This window comes from Gymnodraco acuticeps, unplaced genomic scaffold (assembly GCF_902827175.1).
Source record: "Gymnodraco acuticeps unplaced genomic scaffold, fGymAcu1.1, whole genome shotgun sequence".
In the NCBI taxonomy this organism is placed as follows: Eukaryota; Metazoa; Chordata; class Actinopteri; order Perciformes; family Bathydraconidae; genus Gymnodraco; species Gymnodraco acuticeps.
Window position 1 is genome coordinate 3,453,526 of NW_022990947.1, and position 16,627 is coordinate 3,470,152.

General features: G+C 39.4%; 1 protein-coding gene across 1 annotated transcript in view; it reads right to left on the reverse strand.

The window, feature by feature from the left end:
* Positions 1-16,627, reverse strand: part of ccser1 (coiled-coil serine-rich protein 1) — a 136,379-nt gene that overhangs the window by 100,863 nt on the left and 18,889 nt on the right. The window contains 1 exon segment of the mRNA XM_034234800.1: positions 15,389-15,494. Coding sequence (XP_034090691.1) covers positions 15,389-15,494 — 106 coding nt within the window.

Here is a 16,627-nt window from a genome sequence, read left to right on the forward strand (position 1 = left end):
GATTCCATGTCAGCCACAGCTTGTTACAAAAAACATGACTGATAGTGTGTTTAACAAACTTAAACTAGCTTTATTAAATGTCAGGTCTTTGGCAGGAAAAACATTTTTAATCAATGATTTTATCACTGAGCACAATCTCGATTTTATGTTTTTAACAGAAACTTGGATTGAACAGAATAACAGTGCAGCTGTTCTTATCGAATCAACCCCTCCCAACTTTAGTTTCATGAGTCAGGAAAGAATGCATGAAAGGAGGTGGAGTTGCTATTCTATTCAATGATTCCCTTCAATGCAGGAAGACATCGTATGGAAACTTTGATTCTTTTGAATATGTGGCCCTTCGGCTGAAATGCTCCTCTCGAGCTCTGTTCCTAAATATCTATAGACCACCCAAATACTGTGCAAGCTTTTTTGATGACTTTACTGAACTGCTGTCTATAGTGTGTATTGACTTTGACCGTCTAGTCATTGTTGGTGATTTTAACATCCATGTTGACAACCCCCAGGACAGAGGGGCTAAAGAACTGTTTTGTGTTCTTGATAGCTATGGACTGACTCAGCATGTGACGGAGCCCACGCACAATAAGGGGCACACTCTGGACTTAATTATCTCAAAGGGTCTGAATATCTCTAAGGTTGTGGTGACTGATGTTGCACTCTCTGACCATTCCTGTGTTTTCTTTGAGAGCTCTATTTCTGTTCACAAAAATGTTCAAAAAGAGGTAACCACAAAGCGATATTTAACTGAAAATACTAGGGAAATGTTTACTCAGAATTTTTTTACCACATTTGCCCCTGCCAACATCTCAGTAAATGAGCTAGTAGATCATTTTAATTCAAAAATTAAAAATGTTATAGATGCCATTGCTCCAACTAAGGTAAAGGAAGTGTCTGGCAAGAAAATATCTCCATGGAGAAAGGCCATGACCGTGAAAACAGAAAAAAGAGAATGTCGAAAAGCTGAACGCAGGTGGCGAAAAACAAATCTCCAGGTTCACTTTGAAATCTATAAAGAGAGACTTGGCCTTTATAATTTGGAATTGAAAAACGCACGCCAATCGTTCTTCTCTGACATCATTACCAAAAACAAAAACAACGCACGTGCCTTGTTTGCTACCGTCGACAGACTAACTAACCCCCCAGTGTCAGTAGCCTCTGAATTTCTATCCACCAGGGCGTGCAATGATTTTGCCTCCTTCTTCACTGACTAAATTCAGAAAATCAGACAAGCAGTCAGTGCCTCTGCATCAGGAACAGCAAATGTGTTGTCCCTATGTCCACCTAACATCAATTCAAACACCATGACACAATTCCATCAGATTAATGATAAAAACCTAGAGGACATTATTCAACTTCTGAAATCCTCCTCCTGCTGCCTTGATATTATTCCAACAGGATTGTTCAAAGATGTTTTGCCTTGCATGGCCTCAGATCTACTTCATATAGTAAACAAATCTCTTCACTCAGGTATTTTTCCACAGGCCCTGAAAACTGCAGTCATTAAAACCGCTCTTAAAAAAGAATAATCTAGATGCTTCAGTAATGAACAATTACAGGCCCATATCAAACCTCCCATTTCTAGGTAAAATCATTGAAAAAGTTGTTTTTCAACAGTTGAGTAATTTCTTGCATTTAAATAACTGTTTTGATGTGTTCCAGTCAGGCTTTCGTCCAAACCACAGCACTGAGACTGCTCTTGTAAAGGTCTTTAATGACATCCACTTAAACACAGACAGTGGCAGAACTTCAGTGTTAGTATTATTAGATCTCAGTGCTGCGTTTGACACTGTTGACCACAGCATATTACTAGACCGACTGGAAAACTGGGTGGGACTCTCTCAAACAGTTCTAAATTGGTTTGAATCCTACTTAAAGGACAGAAACAACTTTGTTTCTATAGGTAAATACACATCTGAGTTGACAAATATGACATGTGGGGTTCCTCAAGGCTCCATCTTGGGGCCTCTTCTCTTTAACATCTACATGCTACCACTGGCTCAGATAATGAAAAACAACAAAATAAGTTACCATAGCTATGCAGATGACACACAAATGTACGTAACAATTTCACCAGGAGACTATGCTCCAATTCAAACACTGAGTAAGTGCATTGAACAAATCAATGACTGGATGTGTCAGAACTTTCTCCAATTAAACAAAGATAAAACTGAGGTAATGGTTTTTGGAGCCAAGTCAGAACGTATAAAAGTTAGCGCTGAGCTTCAGTCTGCAATGTTCAAAACAACAGATAAAGCCAGAGATCTAGGTGTAGTCATGGACTCTGACCTGAGTTTCAACAGTCACATTAAAACAGTTACTAAATCAGCCTACTATCACCTAAAGAATATATCTAGGATTAAAAGACTAATGTCACAGCAGGATTTTGAAAAACTTGTCCATGCTTTTATCTTCAGTAGACTCGACTACTGCAATGGTGTCTTCACAGGTCTCACTAAAAAATCTATTAGAAAGCTGCAGCTGATTCAGAACGCCGCTGCTCGAGTCCTCACTAACACTAAGAAAGTGGATCACATCACTCCTGTTCTGAAGTCTTTACACTGGCTTCCTGTGTGTCAAAGAATAGATTTCAAAATATTGCTACTGGTTTATAAAGCACTGAATGGTTTAGGCCCAAAATACATTACTGACCTCCTGCTAAATTATGAACCATCCAGATCTCTTAGGTCTTCAGGGACTGGTCAGCTTTCTGTCCCCAGAGTCAGAACTAAACACGGTAAAGCAGCGTTTAGTTATTATGCTCCAAATATCTGGAACAAACTCCCAGAAACCTGCAGGTCCGCTGCAATTCTGAATACTTTTAAATTCAGGCTGAAGACTTTTCTTTTTGTCGCTGCTTTTAATTGAACTATTCATATCTTAAACTGCACTGTAACTTTTATCCATGTATTTTTTTTGGTAATGTTTATTTTATTAGCTTTTCTTTTTAATGACTGATTTTAAATGCCCTTTTCTTAATGTCTTTCATTTTTTGTAAAGCACTTTGAATTGCCTTGTTTTGAAAAGTGCTATATAAATAAACTTGCCTTGCCTTACCCCTGTGGTACATTGCACATCAAACCCACAGAGTGACAGGATAATGATTGGGAGAGGGGTTCAAACAACACTCGCCTCCCCAGAAACTATAATCATAGAGGTGCCTTTATGCAAGGCATGTACTGTTCCAGGAGACATGAGTGGACTATTTCTAGGTGGACTGTAAAGGGGTTTTACTGTGGGAACATTTCATAAAAAAAAGTAATACCACTAAATCTCACCTTGACAGTGTGTTCTGGTGTTTTGTCATGCTGTCTGATGTGGTGGAAAAGGGATTTATTGGGTAATGCCTTCTTATTTAGCTTTTTTTAATACAAAATAAAAAGATTGCCAACCTTATCCCCTATGAATAATATCCATTAGCACCTGATTTCAAATTAAAATTAAAGTGGACCTATTATGCTATATTGGAAAAATATATTGTAGGGCCATACCTATACAAAACATGTCTGTGAAGTTATTTGCTTAAAATACCAAACAGATCCCCCATTGTAGCCATGCCTCATACTGCTCAAACCCCTCTTTTGCAGCCCTGATAGAGAAACGCGGATTTTGGGTCCTTAGCTTGAAAAAAAAATTAAGAGAAGGCGGAGCTAATGTCTGATCAGAATTCTACCGGAGATAAAGTTAAATTCTGCTGTGATAAAATGCCATCCTGTTCTAAACCACATCAAGGATTATTTCTGAAACAGTATGGAGCTCAAATGCTTTTTCTCTTGCGGGTTTATCACAAGGTGAGTTCTTTTTTTATTTCCTGCTTTTTAAACACATGTGCTCTACAGTACAGGTTAGCTCTGAGTGTTAGCGAGGCTTGCTAATGTAAACAAAGACGAGATTATATCCAAAACACGTCAGGCATAGTTTCTGATAGCAACTTTCTGTGGGTCCGCCGCCGATTTGACATCATATCGGGAGCAAATCTGTATCAGCTCGTTGTACCTCCGTTTTTAAAATATTTGGGTACAGAGGAAAAGAGAGAGGGTTTTATTTTCTGACGCTGCGTGAGTTCCCCGACGCACCGGGGACACATATTTATGTATAAAAGACATCACAAAGTGCATTTTGCATGATAGGTCCCCTTTAAGGAAGATGGTTGGGCATGCATTTTTTTGACTTTGACAAGAGACACTAAGATTAACGTCCTATCACATTCTGTAACAAATGTCAGTTTTTACATTTCCAAAATTAAACCACAAGGACCAAGGGGGATGCTGCAGGGAGCACAACTTGGGGAGGCTGTTAAAATGACAGCAGCATTGGCAAGGCTGCAAAGTGTTGGGTGTACGTTATATGCAAGTGTGTGTGTGTGTGTGTGTGTGTGTGTGTGTGTGTGTGTGTGTGTCAACATCTCGGAGTATATTTTTGACTGCAAAGTCATGTTACAGTTAACCACAAGTCTCATCTACAGGTTATTACCACACACACACACACACACACACACACACACACACACGCGCACAGACGTCTGTTCAGCAATGATAGATGTTATACAGGCAGGGAGGCCGTTCCTCTACTCAGGGTCATCTATCTTTTCACTGTCCTGAGCCGATAGCCCGACACGCTCGCTTCATTTCTCCTTTTTTACAACTCACACTCTCTCTATCACACACACACACACACTCACCAACAGTATTACATACACACACCGCACCTCTGAGCAGGTTATATGTATGTGAGTGCAGGGAACAGGGCTTTGAGATAGGAGTCAATTATAAGATTACACAAATGGACAATGTACTCATTTGAATTTATAAAGATGTAGTACTCCAGCTAGTGGCTAAAACTGGTACTGCATAATCATATCAGTGTAAAGCTAAATACTAATATAAATACATAAAGATACATAAATATTTATATATATATTTTAAGTGTAATTACACAAAGACATTTAAAAGTAAACCGGCAATCCATTGTACTCTTGTTTTTTCCTCAGAGTACATTTTATCTTTTATTCTTCTCTCACATCCCCTCTTATCCTGTTTTCTCCTTGACATTACATTTCTCCGTTTTCCTCTATTGTCCTTCTTTCCCTCAAACCCTCCTCTCGCTCCCCTCTCAGAAGCCATTTCTCAATAGCAGCGTTAGAAGTGATCCATTTCACCAACCTGAAAAAGCCAATTATCTGCCTTTTTATGACATCCATTATTTTACCACTCAGTGTTTTATTGCCTGGCCACACACACACACCATGTATACATCACTTCAGGGGACATTACATTGACTTACATGCATTTCCTGGAGACTTATCCTAACCTTAACCATAACCAACACATGCCTAACCCTAACCCTTACCCTTAGCCTAACCCTAAACCTAACCAAGTCTTCACCCTAAAATTAATGATTCCCCTCATGGGGACCTCCAATTTGTCCCCATAAGGGCGGTGAGTCCCCACACATGACTGTGTAAACAGATGTAGGTCCCCACAAGTATAGTAATGCTAGGCCACACACACACACACACACACAAAACAGTGAAGGATCACACATTTCCACACCCAGATGTCCAGATTTACATAATGTTCAGTTAGCGCATTAAGTGACAAATAAGGACTGCTAGTCAAATACATGATGTGTGATTGAAGTGCATTATCTCTAGCAGCAGTTAAGAAGGGTGGGCTGCACCCTTGTCAATCATCAACATGAAGACTGCATTGTCTGAGGAATAATAACAGTAAAATACACTTTAACACTGAGACACGGTTAGAAAGGCACTCAGTCTCCTATGCCAACCTTTCTGTCATTAAAATGGTCATGTCAAAAATGTCATAAAAGCACACACTCTAGTTAGTGTGTGTGCTTTTAATGCAGACATTTGTGTGTCATGTGTGCACATGTTAAGTATAACACTACACCGCCGCTATTGGAGAACGATCGCCCCCATTTGTCACTCCTTCTTCCCATCTGACAGCCACAGTGTGCTCATCTGCATTCAGCACCTGAGGCTACGGATGTTTAATGCTGCTATTAAACTCATCTCCGACATAAAGTGCATCTGTGACTAAAGAGTGAGCACAAGCCAAGCTCCAGGCAGTGAATCTAATGGTGAATTCAAGTCTTCAGACACAGAAAGGGAGCGAAAATAAAACTAATTTAACATTGCAGGGGTAACTTTCTGATTAACCTAATTGTCCTCTCTGCTTTACTGTGCACTCTGACTCTGCGCTAGTTTTGCAAGAAATCTAAGCAGTCTGCCTTTTCTCTTTTTAACCTTTGCTCTACTCCTGCCTCTAACAATTTTACAATAATAGCATTTTCAGTGAAAGGGATCTCAGGGAGTTATCATATTCACTAATTATGATAAAAACATCTTGTTTCTTGGAGAGATCTATTTAACATTGGTCCCAGTTCTCACATTACATTTTCCTATTTCAGAGAATATTGCTGTGCCAAAATGCCCAAAATGTTCTCCTGTATTGAAGTCGTCAAGTGATATACCAACAAAATATCCACTTGACATTCTGACCTTTTCGTACAAAAACCTTGTAAGGAGTTCTCCATTATGCATGAAATATAATACGTTGATTACTCTGTTGACTTTATCGTGTTATGCACACAACGATTTATTCTACTCTTTAATGATGTTTGCTCCTCTTATTCAAAATAAACTATGCCTGTTGGCAATTGCAATTAAGAGGATTGACAAAAAAAGCATGCAAGCCAAAGGTGACAATGGATCATGAAAGCAACCACTGGTTGACTGAAGCTGCATTTTTGTACAGACCTAAATCCACAAATCCATTTTATAAAATGCAAACTCCCCACCCAAAGGGAATTATTATTTTGAGGGCAAATTAAATGTTTATCTAATCTATTCATTACTTAAGGATATGATAATTGTACGCCATTTACTCTAATACCATGATAATAATGGACCAGAATTTCAATTACCCTATTATCTGGTGAGATTGTTTTATTCAAGAAGCCTGACCCTGCAGCTACGAGAAGATAAATGTGCAAAAGCTCAGGTGAGGCTTGCAAAAGAAAAAATACAGTTACACTACTGTGGTAAGCTTATGATAATGTGTTTTTGCTCAAATGAATAATACGTGTCCGGTTTTGAGTGGATAAGATTATAATGTGGATCCAACGTTGCTGTTCAACAGTGTAATGCATTATAGATGTAGGTTTTATGTAGCAAACCGTGAAGAGAAAACACTGTGGATCTGTACACCTAAGTTTACTGTAAATGTCCAGTCTGGGATATGTTTTCATTGAGCAGACAAACATAGCGGGCAGCTAATGTTTTATGTAACAACATCAACAACATTAAAAAAAATAAAAATTATGAAACCCTCCTCTTTATCTAACTTCCTCTAGTCACTATCTTCTGCCTCATTTCCTTTCACAGGGCAAAATATATTGTTTTACATGAGTCATAATTCAGATGTGTTATTTTGTAGTGCTATTGTTGTCACCACATGAAAAATGAGAGCAACACTTAACAAAGGAGTTCATTTTGACTCAAGGTACCCATGATTTAAGCGACAGTGATGCTGTACGCACAATGTTATTGTCTTCGCTCAGGTCAGATCCATTTTAAATTGTATTCTAATTGAAAAGTACTCAATAATAAATAATAAATGTTAACCAATATCCTGTTTCAGCACATTTAGTCTTCATGTTTTCTGAGTTGGTCCAAAAAGACATACTTTCCTGTTAGCAACCACCTGCAGACACAGACATTCTGATCAAATGAAATGAAATGGAAATGTGCCAAATTACGAGGAATAAGCCTTAAAAGGAATGTCTGCTCCACATCTTTATTTTTTAAAAGCTGTTTCCATGGCAATACTGAAATATGCTGTATGTTTATGTTTAGAGGGATATGGTGAGCAGGAAATAAGGAAAGGTGCAAGTTGCCTTATTGGGTATTAGACATACTGTACACTGTGTGTGTAAAAGGCAATGATGACAGCAAGTGGAATTTTGCTTGGATTGTATGGTATTAGCTGCATCTAACACAATTAAACAAATATTATAAATACGTGATCCGCCTGTTTGAAGAAACACTTTCAAGTGACTGGAGAAGAAGCTAGCCTGCTTCTGTCAAAATATTAAAATACAAACATTGACATCTCTACTTACCCCATTTGGTTTAAACTACACACAAACAGAAAAATAAAAACAAACACTTTCAGGATGAGTTACATACAGTACTATGACTGTTTCTAGATGAACAATAAAGCAGCTATAGCATCAGCATGGGTTGCCAGATATGCTCGGTCAGCACAGGTTTTAGTTTTGCTCTCTAAACAAGCACAATGGGACCAAATCTTGCCACATCAAGGTGAAGACTTCAACACGCTGGGCACAGTCAGGAAAAGCTAGAGCAGGTAACTCCCCCTGAACCACAATTTATTGTTTTTAGTCACTGTTCAGAGCAAGGCTGGCTGTCTCCTCCGACTTCAAGTCTTTATCTGAAGTTAGATAACATCTTTGTGCAGTGAGATGAGACTGATATTGATCCTTTCATCTAACTGTTACTCCCCAAAGGTTGAAATGTTCCTTTAAACTTGCCATACTTTTATTTGAAATCTCTGACACAAAAAGCTAAAGTCAGGTGATTACTGTACGGAGCATTTTTCCTTCAGAGCCTTGTAGTTTTTGGTGATGTTGATACTACCTGTCTCAGAAAACTACAAAGCTCACACATGAATAAGAGCAGTTATGTCAGCAACAAATTCTCATGGGAAATATTCAGTATTCGCTATGTGTGCCTTTTTGTCTGCAATAGAAGAATAGAAGTGAGAATGCGTTCGAGAAAGCAACACACAGGGTGGGAAAACCAATGTATCACTGCAGAACGCAAATGTTAGCATTTTGATTTTGTCTTTTTTTGAACCATTCTGTGATCTCAGCATGCTGTATCACAATCATGTTCAAGACCAACATACAGAATTTAGTCCACAGAAAGGACAAAATAAAGAGAGAAGATGGACCATGAATGAATGAATGGCCATTAAAGAAAAGAGCATCCCCATCTTTCCTCCATATGCTGCAGGACATTTGCAGTTCAGAAAAACAAACGCCCATGTCATGTATTACAATCTGGTTACAAAGGAGGCAGAGTGAATACCACTTCAACAAGTCCTTTTATTCCTGGAACAGACCACTAAGTAATGGAAAGCAACAGAATGACTTATTCATTGCCAATCTGATGTTTTTCTCTGCAATATAAATCCGAACAACAAGTTCCCACTCAAAGCAAGAGAAAAGGAAGAGGAGCCAACTCTGTAATGAGTGATGAAAATGAGACGCTGACCAAAAGCAATGGACTTTGCATGACAGCCGACTACGATTCTTAACATGTTTAGCCTATTAAGTTTGTCTGACAAACAACAATTAACTCGACAGTCATATATTTTCCTCCAAGGCCTCTGAAGAGCAATGTTTAGCTAATAGAAGTGATGCATGAGCACCTACTGTGAGAAGAATAAAAGTATCTCCTTAAAATGGCTGTATCAGGAACATAACACCAACAAGTGGCCCTTCAAATATAATGTAAAACAGTCCAAAAAGCACAGATTAATATACAATGAAAGACTGTGTTTTGTCACCACTTGTGGGATGAATACATTCTGCATCATTATTTCCTACCTCATCCAGCAAGAGGAAGGGAAATGTACTCTGTGTTCCCTCGACCTCCCTCTGTATGCTGTGTGTGTTGGTGTCTGAAATCATGCTGCAGTGCATCTTATCTGTCCCCAGCTCCACTCCAAGGCTCAGCTGGATTATTTCTGCTTGTCTATTTTTATGAATATGCATTTGTGCATGTGAGTGAATGTTTAGAAGTGTTTGCCTCTCTGTAGGATGAGATGTGTGTGTGTGTTATTTAGTCTTTACTATCTACAGTCAAGTGGGATTAGACACCATCTTGGGTGATGTACTTCATGAATCATATTAACATTAAACACATTTGTTCCCCTTTTCGTGTGACTGTGAGCAAATTCTTTATAATCACGGATTACATGTCTCTGTGGGAGATAACTGTATATTACTACGCACCATATCTACCTGAATTTGAGGAGGAGGGTTTCCTTTTATATCACTAGACACTCTCTCTACACTTTTATTTGCTGCTTAGTGCTGTCTTACTTCCCAACAGCCTCAAGTATAATAAGTGCCAGTATACTGTCTCTTGCACTCTCACCTCTCTCTTGCTTTCCATAATGTGTTTAATTCACAAGGCCCAGCTGATTCTCTCTCAATGTATCCTCTTCTCTTATATTCTAATTCAACACAAAACAGGCAAACACATCGTACTGTAGCTTGAGGCACGTGCTAGGCTGTTTGTTTGTTTAGTTCAGCCCACTTCATTAAATCTGTTAAATGAGAGTTGAAACAGCGTGAAGTTGACAAGTGCATTTTGGGAATAAACTAAATATATATCTTTAACTAAGTCGTCATTGGGTATAATTGGGAGCTGTCCAAATATGTTAACATGGTTCTTATAAGTCTAATGCTAATATCAGAGCATGTGAATGATAAAGCTGCAGATTAATCCTCAAATCAGAAGTGGAGATGCACATTTTGACTTTCATGATTGTCCACTGCGAATCGACAGACGAGGACATCTCTGAGTGTTTGTCCTCTGCTCAGATTACCTGTCTTCTGCATAGCAATCAACGGCAATGAAAAAGGGAAAGAAAAGAGGATCACTCAACAGGCAGACTGCCGTTACCATAGCAACAGGCACACTGTTACTGTCAAAATTGTATTTCCTCCTCGTCTTTTGCAATAGGAGAGACAGGGGAAGAGCGGATGACTTAATACAAAATATATATCACACAAACAAATAAAATATGATGTATTCTACCACACCCTTCACAATCTCTTCCAAACTAAGCCACTGAGGCAACACTCATTATTGTAATGTAGTGAAAATTGGCAATAATATCCAAAGTAAGTGCTGCAACTGGCAAAAGTTCCCCAATGTATGTACACAAACAAAGCACATGGACTGATGCCAAAAAAATGTTTTTGGCTCATCTACATTCTGAAATTATGAAATTCTAAAAACTGCCATTGAAGTGGAAATATCCAGGGTTGCAACAATCGGTCCATTGAGAGAATATGTCACTATTTTCATTGAAACAAATATAGTTTAAACCAAATATGGGGAACAAAATGTGCTGGCTCTAACTGCTCAAATGTGAGGATGTTGTTCTTTCATTAGTCTTTTGATGATAGAACTGTAGGGCTTACAGGCATTTGTAGCTATTGCTGCAAATGTAATTGACAAAGATTTGGTCAATTTATTATTTCAGAAATAATCAGCAGTTTATTCAATAACAATCAAGGATGGGAAACATATATCTAAGTAATATCCCTAAACCTCATACACTGCTCTCTGAATTCTTACTTTCTTAGTTTTGTCCAAAGCTGTCAATAATCAAGTGAATAAAATACTATATACTGGTTCTGTGTTGACTGATCCCTGTTCACCATCTACTGTGGGTGAAACAAAGGTTTCTGATGTTTCTAGTTTCTCTGTTTTCCCAAACTCTCTCTCTATCCATCTGTCTCAGTCTTTCCTCACCTACTGTTTGAACAGAATTCTAACTACGAAACACTAAAACGAATATTTAGTAAATGGTGTTTGCTGCTATTGCATGTTTTTTTTAGATATTAATGTTAACAAAGTATGGAATAGCAAGTAGTTAAAGTATTCGTGCGTGCGTGTGTGTGTGCGTGTGCGTGTGCGTGTGCGTGTGCGTGTGTGGTCTAGCATTACTATACTTGTGGGGACCTAAATCTGTTTACATAGTCACGTGTGGGGACTGGCTTCCCTTATGGGGACAAATTGGAGGTCCCCATGAGGGGGATCATTAATGTTAGGGTGAAGACTTGGTTAGGTTAGGATTAGGGTTAGGGTAAGGGTTAGGGTTAGGCATGTGTTGGTTATGGTTAAGGTTGGGATAAGTCTCCAGGAAATGCATGTAAGTCAATGTAATGTCCCCTGAAGTTATGTATACATGGTGTGTGTGTGTGTGTGTGTGTGTGTGTGTGTGTGTGTGTGTGTGTGTGTGTGTGTGTGTGTGTGTGTGTGTGTGTGTGTGTGTGTGTGTGTGTGTGTGTGTGTGTGTGTGTGTGTGTGTGTGTGTGTGTGTGTGTGTGTGTGTGTGTGTGTGTGTGTGGCAGATGTTCTGTCAGACTGCCAGCAGTATCCTGCAGCTGATACTCTCTCTGGACAGGCTGACTGACAGGTGTGTGTGTGTGCGTGTGTGCGTGCGTGTGTGCGTGCGTGCGTGCGTGCGTGCGTGCGTGCGTGCGTGCGTGCGTGCGTGCGTGCGTGCGTGCGTGCGTGCGTGCGTGTGTGCGTGTGTGCGTGTATGTTTTGTGTTTTCTTGTGTGTGAATAGATGGGAGCTTGCTTTGCCTGCAGCAAATCAATGTCCCCTTGAGGGAATGTTGAACCTGAGACAAAGAGCCGAGACAGACAGAGAGAAAGCGCAAGCTCTGGGCAAACACACTTTGTTCTCTTACCCTTATTCTCCAGTTTGAGCTACTTCAGACTTCAAACACATTTTACAGTTAAATGTATGTGGAATGTAATTGAACAGGAAATCAGTGCAGGTGCTGAGGTATCACAGTGGGAAATTAACACATGCCAGCAGCCTCACAGTAAGACTCTCAGACCTTGCTCCATCATGCAACCTGCCCCAGTGTTTCAGGAGCCAACACATAAAACAATGTTTTCCTGACATAGACTCCAAAAGGTTATTTCAAATACAACAGTGTGAAATTCACTTTGTAAAGCAAAATAAAGAAGAGTTTAAAAATGGTTTTAGCCTCAAAGGTGTGATTTGTTATTGAAGTGTAGCTGCTCTTTCCATCCAGTCGGTTTATAAAATGTTTTCTGAGGGCGACTGTGGCTGTGAGGGAGTGCGGTCGTTTTTTAACCAGAAGGTTGTGGGTTCGATCCCAGCCCATGCAGTCAACATGTCGATGTATCCTTGGGTAAGATACTCAACCCTGAGTTTCTCCCGATGGCATGGCCAACGGTGTATGAATGTGTATGAATGTTAGTTCCTAGAGTAAGGTACACTGCTTTGTATGAATGGGTGAATGACATGTTGTATGTAAAGCGCTTTGAGGGGTCTTAAAGACTGGATAAAGCTATACATAAGTAAAGTCTGCTTCTGCTCTGCCCTTCAGCTTCAAAAAACTGCTCCCTCGCTGTGAGGAAGCAAGGACCACACACTTCCTAAGCACACTATATCATATCACTGTCTCACTGTTCGTACTAAATTATGAGATGTGTCTACAGTTAGGAGAATTGAGTGATTCTGGAGTATAGGCTCAAGACCTTTTAGGTTGTTATAAAGGAGCTATATAAAAGAGCAGCTAATGAAGTCATCACTCAGCTATATAGTCTAGTTGCCAGCTCGTAGAGTCCTATTGTGAACCCGGAGATGTTGAGTTCCCCAACGTTTTATGTTAGAGATGTATAGTAGGGGTCGCCAGCACAAAGAAACTGCAGAATCCTAACTTGCATATGTTGGGCAATTTTCACAATTAGCATTAGTTGAGTTGTTGAATACATTTACAATAGGTACAAAAATGGCCTGGCCGATTTGGACATTTCTGGAGTGGACATTTTCAGAATCCAATAAGCAGTTTTAATAATACAATTGTAAAAAATCTAGATCAAGTTTCTTGAATTCCAAGGTAATGGATTGTTTTGTTTTGAGTAAGGCTGAGGACAGCATTTTCTACCTTTTGAATGTAAAATGATGTTAATCATTAATTTATTATCGAAATAGTTGGCAATTATTTTTTGTCCATTGACAGAAATCGATAAGTTGTTGCAGCTCTCTGTGCATTTAATGTATTCATTCCTCTCCTTTCATCTCCGCAAAAGCAATACTATCGTACTACACCGTCTCTGATTGATTGGAAAGGGATGGACCCATTTCCTCATATTATGGCACTTCTGGCCTGAACTGCGACGTTGCGTTCCTGGCAAACTCAGTCGAACAAAAGAAAGCTGGCTTCACACACATTACTTGACCTCGCATACAGAGAGGAATAATGCAAATGTGTATTTTACATATCTCTTGTACTTTCATAGACAAGTGGGACTTAAGTATAAATGAAACAACTGATGAATTGTTTGACAAAAACCTTGAATGGGTTGAAATAGGTAGATTCAACTTGCATGATTCACTGACATCGTCTAGACAGAAAAAGCAGCTCTCTACTCAACGCAACATTCAAAGAGTGTAAGAAGCGTGCTTAAACCTCGGAAAACCAAGAAGCCAAGCCAAAATTCAATCTTTCAACGGTGTACTATAAATCCTCCAACCTTTAAAACCACTCGCACACGTTTACCTGCACTTTCTCTGAAAACAAAGAAGCTTGCAGTTAGTTTATTAAGGGGAAAACAAAGATATATGCATCCATTAACTCTATGGGTAGGATTAGAGATCAAATGTAAATTAACCAGGGATTAGAGAAAGGAGGACTGAGAGTATCACCGTCTGCTGGCTTGTCAGACACATCACTACTGGTGATACACTCTTCTTACACAGTGGCACCATAATCACACACATAATGCCTTATGGACAGAGCTGCTGTGTGTGAATATGTCTATGCATTTTAGTGCAGGGGTGCAGGGGTGCCCACATTTCCTTTTGCCCAGCAAGACCTATCCTGTATCCTGAGTGTAGATAAGAAACAAGCAGCCAAATCAAATCAGATATGGAACTCTCTGGCTGTGGTGCTACTCACACGTACAAACAGAAACTCTAAGTGTTCTTTTTCAGCCGTCGGCTGCGGGGAGAAAGAGGAGAACAGAAAGACAGCTTGCATATTTGTGTGCTAGAGTCTCGTCTAATCTCGAAGGGAAGGAAAGACATAAAACATGTTACGCATTTACAGGGAAAATTCAAGATCAGCAATTCCAAGAATAGACAATAACTCTCCCGCTTTCTTTCTTGGTCTCTCAAGTGGCATTGAAGTTTGTGTTGTACAAGAGAAATATATTGTAGCTATAATGTAATAAGGTATACTGTAGAGAGGATAAATGGCCCAGAAACAAATGAAAACAGGTACATGAGCAGTCCATATGCTCAGATGCTATGTGATTAAAACCTTATTCTTTTTGGCAGCCAATAGAAGACAGTCTTTTCCATCATGACTGTGGTTCTGTTATGTCTAGCTCATACACACCCATACATAATATGGAAAGTATTTGTCTTCATTTTCTTTGCAAGACAAATCGCTAAAAACGTCCACATAATTACATTTACAGCTCTTTTGCAGTTGTTCTCCCTTTAGCTCTACAGGGAGAAAAGACAACACTGCATATTAATAAAGATATACATATTTACCTCTGATTGATTTCTTTCCCTGGGATGCGATCTCCTGATGGGTCGAGGGGGGAGGGGAGCAGGTTGAGGCAGGAAGCCAGGGACTGACTGGAGTCTTCTCTGGACACTGCGCACACACCCACCACACAATTAGTCATTACATTAAGATGATTTTCACATCTTAGTGGACACCCTTAAATAGGCCTATGCTGATCACAACATATTTTACTCATCAAAAATAATAACTTTTACATCTCCTCCAACATTTAATTAGAGTTATAAAACACCAGTCATGCACATTTTAATAGCATATTAAAATTCAGGAGTGATAGGTTTGAGTAATGAAAATACAATGAATTGTTTAAAAAAAAATGATATTTATTTTTAGTGTAATTTTAATGGCACATTTGACAGAGCAGTGTGAAAGAGTTTGGAATAAAAAGACAAGATTTGGCATTTCTTCGTGTCTTTGTAAAGGTCCCGCTGTCTCCCTCTTCCTGTCTGTCTGATTCCACAGGGCATGAGTCACAGTTGGATTAAGAGCACACAGCCCTGCAGCTGAATACTGTCGGCCATAAATTGCTGTGAAACTGCTTGCTTTTTAATAAAGGCTTCAACAAGCCACCTGAGAGAGGTAAGAATAAGGAGTGTCAATGAGAGTGCATGTGTGTGAGATGAGTGTGTGTGCAGTCATACTGTATGTGTCTGTCTGCCTCTTTATATGTGCATGTATCTGGTCTGTAAGCTTTGTGTATACCCACTGAATATGTGTGTGAGTTCTTAAATGATTCTATTTAAATAGAGTGTGTGGGAGAACCTTACTCTCCCATTGCCAGCACAAAGTCGAACTCCCTTGACTTTATGAGAACAATCCATCAAACCTTTAATTTCATGCTACAGTCTGCAAACCATTAGGTCTAATGACTTAGCATACAACCGTGTGTTAGTGTGTGTATTAATGATGATGCTTTCTTTCGATCTGCACCAGTCAGAGCCTTCATAGGTGTTTTTTATATATGTGCGTGTGTGTGCGCGTGCGTGTGTGTGTGTGTGTGTAAAATCTGTGCAAGTGCTGTGGCAAATCCGCTCTTCCTCCCAAAGCCCTTTCTAACCCCCATAAGCACAGGATATTCAGTTTAATATGGCTGAAGCGCCTGTTGTAATTCGCAGTTCCTCGCAGTTCTGCTGAGCATTTTACTTTATTTGATTGCAACTGTAATATTCATGGAGTCCATCTGGGACTTGAACGTAGCCTAGAGA